This window comes from Stigmatopora nigra, chromosome 6, assembly GCF_051989575.1.
Source record: "Stigmatopora nigra isolate UIUO_SnigA chromosome 6, RoL_Snig_1.1, whole genome shotgun sequence".
Taxonomy (NCBI): Eukaryota; Metazoa; Chordata; class Actinopteri; order Syngnathiformes; family Syngnathidae; genus Stigmatopora; species Stigmatopora nigra.
In genome coordinates, this window is record NC_135513.1 from 14553738 (window position 1) to 14568428 (window position 14691).

Below are 14691 nucleotides of genomic sequence, written 5' to 3' on the forward strand. Positions count from 1 at the left end.
ATCTTCCATCATATAGCTCCTCCCCCACTGCAAATTTTATCCAAAAAAATCCAAAACATCAACAATGGCTGGCTCTAGAGGTGACTGTAAAGTAGTGAGTAAGTGCTTCATACCTGGAAGTCAATAGCAATTACCGTATTTTCACCACTATAAGGTGCCCTTAAAAGTTTTGATTTTGTACTTATCCTCACAAGGGTCGTCAAGGAGTTGCCAGCAAGCCACACAGGGTGCGATGGGACAAAGATAACCTGGAGGGAAATAATAACAGTGCAGGGAGAACAAGGCTCACCCATTTTTTAATAATGTATAATTAGACATACACTAATATGTTGGAAGTTGGCCAACATATTTTAAATTAAAATATATATCTATATTTACTGTATTTTCACGACGACAAGTCTTAAATGTTCTCCAAAATAGACAGAGCGATTTATAATCCAGCGTGCTTATATGGAAAAAAAATAAAATGTCATTCATTGACGGTGCGCCTTTAAATGTGGTGCGCCTTATATACGTGAAAATACGGTGTAGTATATTTATAAATATGATGGGAAATCATTGCTATATTTGGAAAACAAATATTTCATTTTAGCCATTTGAAAAATTTTAATATTACTATGTTCATTAATTTGTCCATACAATATTTTGATAAATTTGCACCTATTACGAATAGAAATGTATTATTATTAATACAATATACTATCATTAATACAATTTACTATTATTAAAATATACTATCATTAAAATAATATACTATTATTAATATTATATACTATTATTAATTTGCTGTCATTTGAGGTTTTTAAGATAAATACTTTTAATTATATTCGTTTCAATTGTAGCCAATGATAATTTAAAAAAAATGAACCCGTTGCCAATTTTCAGCCTAAAAAAATCCTACTTAATATAACACACTTTTATGTACATCTTTAAATTTAATTTTATTCATCCACTATGTTTTGGATAATGACAAATTAAATAAAAAGTTGTAAAACATTATTTGCCACCTGACTGCCAAAACTGGCCCTTTCAGTCTTTTCCACCGCCGTCCAATTTGAGAGCAGCCATTTCTTCTTCCCCCTCATCTTCCTCTTCATCATCATCCTCCTCCTCTTCATCATCATCATCTTCATAGTCATCCTCCTCATCATCATAACTCCGCCCACCACCTCCGGATGCCACGTTCTTCCAGTAGGCGTCGTACCCGGACGCCCCGTAGCCATCGTCGTCGTCGTCTTCGGCACCGGCTTGGCGCCCGAATTTCAAAGTTCGAGCTGGATAAAACACATGTAACGGTCACATGACGCTCACCCGTGTCGGAGAAGGACTTTAGGGGACTTACTGGACATGCTGAGGTCTTTGGTCTCTTGGGTTTCATGGCCGCATTTTGGACATGGCGGCGCTTTGCCCTTCTCTTGCTTGAAGACTTTGCTTTTGGCGTGGTCGTCGCAGTAGCAGGACTGCGGGGGATGGGTAGAGACGGTTGTCAATTGCGTTGCCGGGCAGATTTTTGGGACCAATGTTTCCCTCTAAGTTGTGTGTGGGCGGTATTGCGCAATACTCTTGTCTTCTTTGCACAGCAGCAATCATATGGTGCGCAGTAAATAAAATTCTAAGTTTTTTTTTATGATTTTTTACCCCTTTCCCCAAGATGGCGCTGTTTTCGTGGCAGCCAATAGCAGTAGCTCTGTCCACTCTTATGTTTTTTGTGTTTTACAGCATGTTTTAGATGAAAAATTAGAGGGAACGTTAATTGGGAGGTTTTTTTGTTTTGTTTTGTTTTGTTTTCTTACCTTGCAGCGCAGGCACGAGTGTTGGCCAAGTCGGTTGCAGGAAACGCCTGAGTTGACAATGAGAAATTAAAAGATTGGCACGGAGGAGCAAAATGGCGGTGACTCACATTTGTACGTCTCAGCTTGAAGGACTTGGCAGCTGGCCTGGTGCTCAAATTGATCATCCTCGCACAAGAAGTTTTGACAGAATGAGCAGCGGAAAATACGACCGCCTGTTAAGGGAACAACAACAACAAAAACTCAAATTCAAGAGAAAAACTGCATCACACATTATATTGAAATATTTTCATTCTGCATTTAAAATGTATTTACTTTTTTAATTTACTATTATCAGGGTTTTATTACATTCATTGTATTACCTGTTTACATTTGTATATTTATATATATATAATATATATAAAATATATCAATTGAATTTTTGAAGTTCTATTTTAACATAAATATTTCAATTTGTACCTAAAAAATAAAACTAAAAAGCTGAAATAACTGAAGGGTGACCTGATTAGCACATTGGCCTAACTGTGGGGGATTTGGGTTCAAATCCAGGTCAGGGTTATCATGTTTTTCTCCAGGCCTGCATGGGTTTTCTCCGGTACTCTGGTTTCCTCCCACATTCCAAAGAGATGCACGTAGGCTTCTAATTGGCCACTCTCGATTGCCTCTAGCTATGATTGATTGATTGGCTGTCCGCCTCCTCATGCCCTGCGATTGGCTAGCTACCAATTCAGGGTGTGCCCCACCCGCAACTGGCCCGAATTCAGCTGGGATAGGTTCCAGCACCCCCTCCCTGCAACCCTAGTGAGGAAAAGGCGCTTCTGAAAATGGAAAAAGTTGAATAATAAATGCTATTTATGTTTTAATGTTCCAGCACAAAACTGGAATAAATTGAAAACAAACAATCGTGCATTTCCCTCCCTATTCAAATATATTGATCGTCTACTCATTGAAAAACTCAATTAAAAATATTGATTGCCTATTATTGTTAATGGCCCCGATGTGTCAATTATTGTGAAAATATGTATTTATTATGTATTTATTTAGCTTCTCACCGTGATCCCACACGCTGCGTTCACACTCGATGCAGTCAGCTTCCGTTAAAGGACACACGCAAGCATGAGTGCTCAAGCATTTCCGGCTGTGGCATACCCAAGCTTCGCAGAAATCACATACTGCCCCCTAAAGGCCACATGGGTAACAACATCTTAAAATAAGTTCGAAAAAAATACCAATTTCTTTGACATAAAACTTACCACCATGCCCATCCCAGTGGTGTAGATCCCCGGATGTTTGACAACGCAGTCTGAAGTTTTCATGCACTTAGTTTTACCTTGTAGACAAATAAAAATATATAGTTATAACGTGCTTTTTACATGGTTAGCCTTGTATTACTCACCACATTGTGCACAGATGGGGAGTTTCTGCACTACGTTGCAAAAATAGCAGAAAGCTCTATTTTTCTGTTTTCTAGGAGGGGAAAAAATAAACAAGATGAGTTGTGGTCGATTGGAAGTAGGTTGGTTATTAAATTGCTCACCTTTGACATTTATCGCAGTCCTACGAAACAGGAAGACAGAGGGGTATTATTGTTTGTTTTAGTATAATGTTATTTCGAGAAGGTTCAAATGCAGTGGGATCTTACCATGTTGGCATTGCAAGGGTGTTTGGCCAAATCCACCAAGTCCCGGTTGGCTCGGCTTTGTTTTTCTCGTTCTTTTCGATTTTCCGCCTTTTTCCGGGCGCCGGTCTTCTTTTTGGGCATTTTGGCACCGAAAAGAGGACTAACCTGGAAACACAATGTACAGAAAATACAGTCAGATAAAGTCGAGTATTAGCTACTAGCTTAGTAGCTACAAACGTGGTGTGAAGTTAAATAGTAATACATTTAGTTTAAGACTTTAGTCAATATTACCTTTGTAATGTGCTATTTTGATATGTTGTCGTTAAAGTGCAATTTGGTTGTACACGATACAAACAAAATGTTTTACCGAAGAGGATGAGCTGGTCCGTCCTGAAAAAGTAATCGGGTAGAAACATGGATCACTTCCTCCCAACCGTATAGTAGCACAAATGTTTTTTACAAATCTAAATAAATGCAAAACGTGATTATACTAATTGTAATAAAATATACATGTGTAAAGAAGTGAAAAATAATACTAAGGTATCATTGAAAATAAAGAAAAAAAAAACGTATTAGGACTTTTGGAAGTACGGTGCGTTTTAGGAGAGGGACTTGTGTCGCTGCACCAATTGCGTCACATCCGCTGTGTCGGACGTACGTAGTATTTTGATTTTGGATTTTTTTTTCATTAAAAATTAAACAAATCTAGCATTATACAATTTTGTGTTGGGTTGGGTTTATTTTGAAGCGGATTTTTTTCCCAATGGCAATCTCGGCTACTCCAGGGTTTAAAAACAATTCCGGTGATTCACTGTTCCACTGAAATAGTAGTTGTTCTGTTGGTTTGTCCAATACTGAAAAGTTCCACCACACTGAGTTCTCCGCCCCCTGCTACAAGGAAGATGACAGAAAGGCTTTGAGTAGCAAGTCAGAAGCAAGTCCGGGGGAGATGTCACCCCGCGTGACCCTCTCCTCCAGGTGAGGCAGGGCCTCCCGGACGGCTGGATGATGCCGGAAATGTGCTAGGACGTTCTCCTGGATCAATGTCCACATCCAAACCTTCTGCTGGGCCTGGCGCCGACCCTGTAGCTCACCATTAACCAACATGGCGTGCTGGTATGATTGCATCTTAGCCCAGACCTCCGGAATGCCCTCGGCGCTGTTTGATGACACGCGGACCACCTAAAAATAAGATTAGAAAATTTGACATCTTTGGCATTCTATCAAAAACAGTTTCCCTCTTTTCAATGAGATGCATTCAAAACAATTGGAAATATCGGTGTTCAACAACAAAAAAAATGTATATATCCCATTAGTTACATTAATGAATACATGATGATATCCTAAAATAGGCTGCACAAATAAAAAGGTATCTTTAAGTTTGTGCAAAAATACTGACATTTACTAATCTGAAAGGTTAAATTCAAATATTATGTAGTATGTTGCACTTACTTTAGGGTTCCACGACTTGGACTGCCTCCTTAGAAGCTTCATTGCACTTGTGTATTCTGCCTGAATCCGCCTGGCTGGAACTACCAAGTCTCCATCTGACTTGGTCACCACTACTAGGTCAGCCCTCTCGATAATTCCCCTCTTAATGCCCTTCAAATAAAAAAAAAAAACCTTTAAAACGACCTGGTTATTCACTAAGCAACCAAATCCCCATAAATACCTGCAGTTCATCTCCCCCTGCTGGTGGTATTAGCAACACAAACATATCAACCATGTCCGCCACTGCAAACTCCGATTGTCCGACACCTTAAGTGAACAAAAAATGCTTTTCATGCAATCTATGTACAACATTTTAAAGTCTTACCCACTGTCTCCACCAGAACTACATCATAACCGGCACCCTCACAGAGGACGACGGCCTCATTGGTCGTCCTGGTGACGCCACCTAGCGTCCCCGATGTAGGCGACGGTCGAATGAAGGCATTCATATCACGGGAAAGTTCCGTCATGCGGGTTTTGTCGCCCATGAGAGAGCCTAAGAGCAAAAAGTGAATGCTTATGTTCACTCTAAGCTGCACACTATACTCGTCTTCTGGACACTACTCACCTCCCGTCGTGCAGGAGGATGGATCGACAGCCAGAACGGACACTTTGTGTCCACGACCTGTCAGCATTTTGCCCATCACTTCGATGAATGATGACTTCCCTGCTCCGGGTGGTCCAGAAAGACCTGTAAAATTGCTGGATAAGTCCCTCATTTTGTCCAAATTCAACTTTCATGCGACTACACATACCAACCCTGAAGGAAAGTGGTTGTCCGCCATTTTGGGTCTCCTGCTCTCTCTTGTAAGCCAGAACCTTCTGCAGCAGCACCTGAGCTAACTCCTTCTTTCGTGGATGTGTCGTCTCCACTAGTGTGATGGACTCGGCTAGGGAAGCCCGCTGACCTCCGATCAGGCCAGTGTAGAGCTTATTTAATAGCCTTTGCTCGGTTTGGCTCAGTTCTTGGATGTGTCGGTTTAAGGTAGTGCTCGTTGATCGCCATTGTTTGTAGTTGGATACAGTCTGAGGGTGGCAAAGACTACAGCTAGTGAGCCTACTATGGAGTAAACTGATGGCGGTAATGCGGCGGAAGAAGGGGAGGCGCAGATGTCTCATTTTATCTAAAGGATGGAATATGGAATACAAAACAGACTCAAGAAATTCATAATAACAATACAAAAAAAGTGTGGGATTAGTCACTTCAATTTCACATTTAAAAAATCTCGCAGAAATTGTAAGGTACAAATACGTTTTTGTTATCCATATGCTTAAGAGTATTTGCAAAAGAATTGAATTCAATCTTTTATCGAATGAATAGTGTATCTATTGTTTACATAGCTACGTTAGTGAAACATCCGGGTACTTTACACATCACTTTTTTGATTGGCAAAAGCACGGCCAGCTGTGGGAGGACTTTTTACGTTAAAAACACCAAGTATGACATGGCACGAATACGGAATTACTTGATCGCTTATTTAAGAGTTAAATGGAAAATTATTGATGAGTTATATTAAGTACGGGTAAAGTGTAAATTTAAACGCTGACCTCAAGAAGAGCTCCATGTAGCCGCTGTGCTCGTGTAGTTTCTGTTTCCGGTGAGAAAGATCTGTTTCCGGTCATTAGGTCCTGCTTTCGACTTTTTTTTTTAGCAATCTTATTGTTTTAAGGCAAATAATATACACAATGACATTTGCAAGGTATATAATAATTATAAAATAATATTTAGGTAAAATAAACAGTTAGACGTATCCGATGTTTGTGCTTAGCGAACACGTAGCAAAAACAGGGAAACAGCGCCTCCAACGGCAATAGGTGGTGGAACAGGCAATTCCTTCCTTTCATTTTTTTTTTCTTTTTGGCCTGCAAACACAACTAAACAAAAGTACTGAAACACATTTATTTGAATTCTCCAGTAGAGTCTTGATATTCATGGAATAAAACTGCTTTCCTGGGAGGAGAGGTGGAAAAAGTAAAAACAACTGGGGCGGAAAAAAGTCAGTTTGAAAAGTGCGGATAAAAATATAAAATGAATGTAAGGAGTATAACAGTAACAAAGCAAGTAAGAAAATGTATCATATTTAAAAAAAAAATGAACTGGTATGGACCTTTAGTGAAATGACGTATGACTGTATACTTACACTGAATACATGCGATGTGTAGTGTCACACCACTAGGTGTCGCTAGTTGGCCAACAGCACCAAAATCTAAAACGTGAATATCTAAAAACAGGATTTTAGTTCATTTGTGGGTAACGTCCGCTAAAACACATGATCAACATTTATTCCATTTCGTGCAACATCTCATAACATCCACGCCTCCCATCCCTTTATTTTTCTTCTAAAAATGACTGCGTAGTCATGACGGGCTTAAAAAAAATTTAAAAAATAAAACGCACGGATGTCTTTGAGAAATACGTGGACGGCATAGTCGCGTCTCCCAGTCAAAGTACTCCTGCATCCAATGACCTTCAAGTAGTGGAAAAAAGCCATCGAGGACGGGCAAAAAAATGTATCAACTGGTCTGGGATCTGTTCATCTTGATACTTAAGCACCCCCGAAAAAAATAGTTTAGGATACGGACGATATGGGGTTGTGAGGGGAACCCATCTGCGTTAGAACCTTGTCCAACCATTGGAGGGGGCCGTGTAGGTGGATCTCTATCCAGCAGGGGGTGCTGGTTACATCCTGGCGGTGGTATTCAGCTCCCCAACCCTGAAACGAAATAGTGGCCATTTACTGACTTTTGTATGAGCTTAAGTTTTCAATTTATTTCAGTTTTGTGCTTTATAAGAACATTTAAACAACTCAATTTCCTCAGGAGAAACAACTTAGACCAGGGTTGTCAAACATACGGCCCGCGGGCCGGATCCGGCCCGTCCGGTGGTTTGGTACGGCCCGGGGAAGAAAGCTGCATTGTATAAAAAAAATGAATTTTCTTTAAGGGGCGCTCACCTTAACGAAGCTCATGCGGATGGTACACATCTTGGTGAGCTCGTAGACGGCCTCAAATCCGTGATTGACGGACTGGGCCAGCAGTTCGGCGAATTCCTGGTTGTTGAAGATCTTTAGGCTACATCCGCTAGGGATCTTGCAGACGGTAGTGGGGTGGAAACCATGGTGGTAGTTGCAGTTGCGACTCTGCACGAAGATGCTGCTGTCACTCAGGCATTCGGCGTAAACCTCGCCGCCAACGTAGTACAAGTGGACGCCTTTGCCGATGTGCCGCCGGGTGTTCTCGATGGTGGAGTTGCGGTTGACGTTGGACAGCAGACCCAGGCAGAAGCGGTTGCGGTTGTTGGATGGGTCGGTGAAGCCGTCTACTAGCACGCTGGTGGATGCCGCCTGGAAGGCTTCTCCCACGCGGTTGTTCAGCTCGTAGTAGACGATGGAGCACCAGTGTTTGGGTTCCTCGTAGGCCACTGGTTGGACGTCTGTTGCTGGAAACCAAAGTATTAAGTCGGAAATTTCATTTAATTGAATTAATTTAAATATCATATTTACTCCCAAACCTAGGGGTGGGCAAACTGCGGCCCGCGGGCCAGATCCGGCCTGCCAAGCATTTTAATCCGGCCCGCCGACATTGTCCAAATAGTGTTTTTATTTTTTTTCCCCAAGATGGCGCCATCACAAGTGGCAGTAGCTTTGTCAACTCTGTTTTTCGTGTTTTACAGACTATCTTTTTTTAAATATCAATTCTGGAGTAATGCAATTAGTACAAAAAAAACAATCAAACCAAAATCCCCTTATTTTGCATTTTTTTCAGCTATTAAGTATTTTAAATAAATAAATAAATAATAGAAGTGACCCTACTTGCAATTTTTTGATTCTCCCACGATAAAAACAAAAAATTCTGTCACCTCTAATATTATTATTACTTTTTAAAATATGTCTGGTCTACATTAACCACAATCTACTGTACCGCATTTTCACAACTATAAGGCGCCCTGTCTGTTTTGGAGAAAATTTAAGACTTTTAAGTGCGCCTTATAGTCGTGAAAATACAGTAATTAAAACACATTGACAACAATTACCTGGCCGATTGTTACTCTCTATCGGTAAAGGTGGCACCATGAGGTTGGTGTCCATGGGCAGGGGGCAGTCTTGGGTCATGGGCTCCTCTGGGGGCATGTAGGCAGGTGGGGGTGTCTCTGCAAATAAACCCCGCCCCCAGGATAACATCAGTTAGACGTCAGAAGAAGAAGCAACAAAAAATGGTGGCAAAAATACTCACCCGGCATTTGGAAGGGACTCCCCGGATCAGAGCTGGACGGCGAACGCGGGAAGGTGGCATTGCTCCCGCCCCCCGGCGAGCTAGGGAAACTGTTGCCGGGCGAATGCGGGAAGGGCGCCGGCGGGTTGGCCTGTGAGAAGGATTCGGGGAAGGTGGCGTTCTGGGGCATGTGGGGCTCGTTTTGCTGCAGTGGGTTGCGGAAGCGGGGGAGCATGGTGTGCTTGGCGTTGAACTCGCTGTTGCGCGGGACCAACACAGGGGGCAGTACTGCGGACAAACAACATTTGTTACAGTTACTATTTTCCTTTAATTTTTGGAACGTAATGCATTTTACCTGACCTATGACCTCTTTTAATGCATTTATAAGGTTTCATGACTGAAAAGCTTTATTTACAAAGTTTGGAAACAGGACAAAACAATGAATTTGTGAAGGCATGTGGTAGTGTGTGTGTTTTGTACGTGTGTGTGGGCGTGGCTAGTGTGGACAGACAGGTGGTGGTGTGTGTCTGTGTGTGTGTGCATGAATCAACTCCATAACAAAACGTGTGCAAGGCAGCCAGCAAGTGTTTCCTCCTATTGTATGGGGATGGTGGCGGCTTTCCTGTTTCGAGAAGCTCCACCCCCTCAGTAAAAAAATTAAACCTTATTTTTGGCCCAAATATGGCCCACCGCATCATTTTGTGTGGCCCGGGTAAGTAAATGATGAGTGCCGACTTTCTGTTTTAGGATGAAATTCAAATGATGAGTATAGATGTATATTAAAAATCCTGATTTTTTCCCCCTTTTAAATCAATAATTGTCATTTTTTTATCAATTTTTTTCTGTGTTTTTAGTTCAAAAATAATTTTGTAAAATCTAAAAATATATTTAAAAAAAGCTAAAATAAATATTGTTTTAGATTTATAAAAAAAACTGAATATTCAAGGCTTTTAATCTAGTTCTTTTAATCCATTTTTAAAAAAAAAAAATCTAAATATTATATCTAAAATAGTCACGTGAACTCAAGTTGAACAACCCGAATCTGACACCCTTGTATTAGGACGTGAAGAGAAACAAATGGTAAAAATAAGACAAATAAAGCATTTATATGACTTATTTTTCTGTCAAAAATGGCAATTTTTGCATGTTTTTTTGCCTACCTGGACTATCCACACGTTTGTAGTGGTATGGATTGATGCAGACATCCTTCTGCTTGGATCCAAAGGGATACTCGCAACACTCCAGCGCCTTGAGCTCATGATGCGACTGCAGGTCAGGCCAACGCCACACTCGGCAGTAGATAACATGAGGCAATCCTTTCCGGTGGGACACCTGCAGCCTGCCGTCCAGCGAGCGGGGGATGGTGACGCAGCTGCTGGGCTGACCCGGGCAGCTGAGGGCACGCTCCAGCTCCTCCATGGCGCCCTTTTTCTTCTTTAGCTTCTTGACCAGGGCGTCCACGGCCTTCTCGGCCCATTTTTCCTCCTCGTCGCCCTGTTTCCATCCCAGCAGGCGCTTGACGGCCGGGCTGGTGAAGGAGAAGAGCGAGGTGACGTTCATGGTGGACGGCGAGGGGGTGGGTGTCCCTCACGGACACCTTCTCCGCTGGGTCCTCCGATTTTCTGTAATGAGAGAATTAAATAGGACCCATAAAGAGGTTTAGTTGTGCATCTTTTACAGTGTACAAGACAGATAAAAAGGCCTCATAAAGTGGTTAGGTTGTACATTTTTTACAGCGTGCAAATTCTAGATTTCTTAAAGTGGCTTTTTAAAACACACTCTTGGCTACATTTGAAAGATGGGGAGTTTTTTTAAAGGTATTTACAGGGATATTACAATGTTATTCATTATTATGATTATTATTTTTTTTTAAATACTCTTAGTGCCAGTTCAAGTTTAAGGCTAACTACAAGTGGTGATATGGACCGAATATAAGACGACCCTCAGTTATTCTTGTTCCCTTCAGATTATGAGATTAAATTTCGATTGCTATCTTTGTTGGTAATGACAAACGGGGGTTAAATACGGCGGCCATGACAGGTTCTTTTTACGGGTTGTGTCGCTCACTTGCTAAAAAAAATAAGCATCCAGACGGGAATATCGGAGCTATATTTAGCTTGGCCTCCAAAATGACTGTTTGGTGGATCCATCCCTTATATTTCGTTAGCGTCTGCGGCTAACGGGAGTGAGGACCACCACGTTTTACGTTTCTGCTATCCGCTAATCAATTTATCCTCATCCCTGTCCGGGACAGGGAAGCGCTAATGATGCTCTCTAGCACCCTCCCCTGCGGGAACATCATAAAAAAAACTACATTATTTATCAGCAGAGTCCTGGATGGGGCGTCCATTAGCCCCCCCCCCCCTGTTTAATGGGGTCACCCAGAGTGAAAGTGACACACCGTGGGTGTCAAACATAGGGCTTGTGGGCTAGATGTAGCCTGCAAAGTCGTCCGATTCGGCCCAGTGAGATTGTTCTACCCTTTGTAGCTCATTTGTACTGTAGAAAAAAACCTTAAAATGGCTTAAAATCAACAAGATGTAACTTGGAAATGCCTAAAACCAATCAGATATGATGCACTATTTTTTAAAAATATTTTACAGGTTTTATTTGAGGTATTTGAAGGCAACACATCCAGTCTGGAAGCACAAAGGATGACAATTGAGTCGAGGAAGGTCGAAACGAGGGTCCTTGGGGGTAACGTGATATGTCACCTTCAATGATGTCAACGCTCACGGACAAAGGGATGCTCATCAAAGGACACTCTTGAATATTAGATTTTAAAATATCAGATTTTGGGGTTTTTTGGACACAAATTTGACTTTGAGCTTAGATAGTTGATTTACATATTGGCGTCCATTTTGTCTGTGAATCATAAACATTCATTACTGCTTCTTTTTTAGTAAACATCCATTTTTTCTTATCAATAAAAGGTATATTAAATTGGGAAAATGTCGTTTTTTTGAAGAAATTATTTTAAAAAGTTACCCACACGTTCAAAATGAGAAAATTAGAGTATAGTTACTATATTATTGATTACTTTTCAGGTGAACATCCATTTTGTCTTTGCAAATAAAGGTTTCTTCAATTGTATAAATGTACTTTTTCCTAAGATGTAATTTTTAACAAAGCTACTTAAACACGTTAAAAATGAGCAAACTACATTATCCAATTTGCCCAAATTAGAAGTTTAAAACTAAAAACAAATGCAGTGTGAGCTAATTAGGTGCCATTTAAAGATGTTTCGATGCAGTTGAAACGGTATTTTAGGACCTGGCAGGTATTCAAGTGGCATTAAATACATCTTTAATAATCAGAATGGCTTCTTGTCTCTTCTTTTGGTAACAAAAAGGACAGTTTTATTGCATTTTAACCCGGACGAAATGCTAAATGGAACTATGGAAGAGGGAAAAGTTTCGAGTGCCTTCCGCTAGGAAACGAACTCCAACGCGTACAAAAGCTGCACAAACATTCAAAACGGAGGAATACGAGAACGCACGTCAGTTACAGTAAATACAAAATCGTTTTTTAAAGAAAATTGATGTTACCTTAAGTGAGTACGGAAGGCTGCTTCTCTCTCACGCGCTCCGCGCAGAGGCGTGATGCGACATGGCGTCAGCGAGTCGCGGAACCTCAACACCCTCCGCCCCGAAGCCAGTATCACTCCGCCGACAATAACAAGACCTACTTTTTTTCCATCGCAAAAAGCTTGTTCTTCGTTTTATGACGCAACTGTGGCTCTCTCTCCTGGCCAAATTTAAAGTCTTTTTATCGGAGTATTTAAACCCTCAACGTTTTCAAAACATACATTCGAACGTGTGTTGGTTTGATAATCATAATTACTATACAATAAGAGGCCACAGGTTTGAGGCCCCTCAACTAATATAATCTTCTATACACATTTTGCAGTTGCATTTCACTTAAAGCAATAAAATACAAAACATTTTTTTAGCTGAAAGACTAAACATTTTAACAAAAACTTTAAACAGCGAGATTTTCCGATATTAGGAGTGAGACATCTTCCAATCATCTCATTAATAATGCATGCTAATGCAGGAAAATAACCTTGGGCCACGGAGTGAGAGACTTGCCAGGATGTCTCGTTTTTTAACACTCCCAAACGACTTTTGTCGCATTTTTAGGGGATATCGTATTATTTTGAAGGGGCGGAAAGAGGTTAAATTAATGTCATTTGTGTCTATTCATTCATTTTCCGTATATGTATACAAAAGGAGACGTCGCAATGCTTGCCGGGAGTTGAGTACTCGGAGTTGAGAGAGGGACTAGTTTCTCTCGCGGAGAGGCGGAGGGTTTTTGCTGAATGTGACGTCATATGACCGGCGACAGCATGTCTAAGTAAGCCGGAACGCGCTGCGAGTGAAAATCAGAAGAAAATAATAAAATAAAATTCTAAATAAAATGAAACAAAATAAAAAGAGAGGAAACTGCAAGATGATGACGAGGAGGAATAATCAACTTAATATTGTACTATTTCAACTTAGTGTTTGGTATGATGTATTTTGCAGACTTCCTCTGCATTTAAAGAGACAGTGACACACCTCTCAAGTCATTTGCATCCATTGGCTGCCATTTACGGGGATGGATGTCCAAATTTATTTGAACTGGGTTCCTCCCAGTTCAAATGGATTGGACGCCCATCACGTCGAGCACAGTGTTGCAGGATTTGAGTGACGGCAGCTGTTATGATCACTCGACGACAAACGACAAACGCACGGCAGCTGCCTTTCAAAAGCTGGGTTAAATCAACATTGGGGGGTGGGTTCAAATGGGGGCACACCTGTGTGGTCCGGGATGCCTCTGAGTGACGTTGACGGTGATAGACGTCCCATTTATTTGGACCCATTCCAGTATGAACCGGTTGGACAGTCATCCCTGTCAATGGCAGCCTTCGATGGAGAAGTTACCTGCCTTGAAAAAAAGGGCAACTATAAATTGCTTTAAAATAACATGAAGACTAATAAAATAGCAGAATATTAATAAAAAAAATCTGTAAACACTTAATATTTTAGTATTATTTAGACATTGTGACCTTATTTTGTGGTTTGCGTGCAAAAATATGGCAGGAGATCCCTAAAATTAGCTTTTGAAAGATGGGTCATTGTGTCAGTGATATTGAAAAAAAGGGGCGTGTAGACTTTAAATATCTGCTATAAATATCAAAAGCAAATACGCTTTTCACTATTTATAGGTGTAATGTTTCGGACAAAACTAGCTCTCTTATATTTAGCAAATGCTTAGAATAGTGAGTGAGTCACAATGGATGATGTCATCTGTACTTAAAGCATGTCTGGGGGGGTCATGTGACCAAGGCAGATGATGGATGACAAAGTGATGGGCATGTAGACACATTAAGTGCTGTGTGGTGTCACGTGTTGCTCCATAAAACTCTAATATATTCATACACGATCAATAATTGACAACAAAAATGTTTTACATTACATTATTGCATTCTTTTATGCTAAATTAGGGCATTTGCAAGGTTATTGTAAACAGAAAATGGTAAGAAAATAATGTTGGTGTAACTCAATTGCGTTATTCAAAGTCCGCCATCTTGTG

At 40.8% G+C, this 14691-nt stretch overlaps 3 protein-coding genes across 5 annotated transcripts; all 3 read right to left on the reverse strand.

Moving 5' to 3' along the window:
* Positions 1-83: 83 nt before the first annotated feature.
* Positions 84-3934, reverse strand: znf330 (zinc finger protein 330). 2 transcript variants are annotated; one of them, XM_077718474.1, is made up of 11 exons: positions 3779-3934; positions 3433-3576; positions 3328-3347; positions 3187-3257; positions 3044-3120; positions 2843-2969; positions 1901-2005; positions 1794-1840; positions 1343-1460; positions 1008-1274; positions 84-248 (listed from the first exon to the last, which is right to left on the reverse strand). In XM_077718474.1, exons 2-10 carry the CDS (start codon positions 3550-3552, stop codon positions 1030-1032), a joined length of 930 nt encoding a protein of 309 aa, XP_077574600.1. In that variant the 5' UTR covers positions 3553-3576; positions 3779-3934; the 3' UTR covers positions 84-248; positions 1008-1029. The 2 variants fall into 2 exon arrangements, with proteins under 2 accessions (XP_077574600.1, XP_077574599.1); XM_077718473.1 differs by having other exon boundaries at positions 3703-3860.
* A 188-nt stretch (positions 3935-4122) lies between these two features.
* On the reverse strand, positions 4123-6592 carry mmaa (metabolism of cobalamin associated A). The gene is made up of 7 exons (XM_077719070.1): positions 6451-6592; positions 5658-6026; positions 5471-5593; positions 5228-5398; positions 5084-5169; positions 4864-5013; positions 4123-4593 (listed from the first exon to the last, which is right to left on the reverse strand). The coding sequence occupies exons 2-7, from the start codon at positions 6019-6021 to the stop codon at positions 4303-4305; spliced, it is 1185 nt and encodes a 394-aa protein (XP_077575196.1). The 5' UTR covers positions 6022-6026; positions 6451-6592; the 3' UTR covers positions 4123-4302.
* Positions 6593-6788: 196 nt separating this feature from the next.
* Positions 6789-14043, reverse strand: smad1 (SMAD family member 1). 2 transcript variants are annotated; one of them, XM_077719600.1, is made up of 6 exons: positions 13913-14043; positions 10275-10736; positions 9136-9402; positions 8936-9052; positions 7857-8341; positions 6789-7616 (listed from the first exon to the last, which is right to left on the reverse strand). In XM_077719600.1, exons 2-6 carry the CDS (start codon positions 10672-10674, stop codon positions 7473-7475), a joined length of 1413 nt encoding a protein of 470 aa, XP_077575726.1. In that variant the 5' UTR covers positions 10675-10736; positions 13913-14043; the 3' UTR covers positions 6789-7472. The 2 variants fall into 2 exon arrangements, with proteins under 2 accessions (XP_077575726.1, XP_077575725.1); XM_077719599.1 differs by lacking the exon at positions 13913-14043 and adding an exon at positions 12663-12844.
* Positions 14044-14691: the final 648 nt, after the last annotated feature.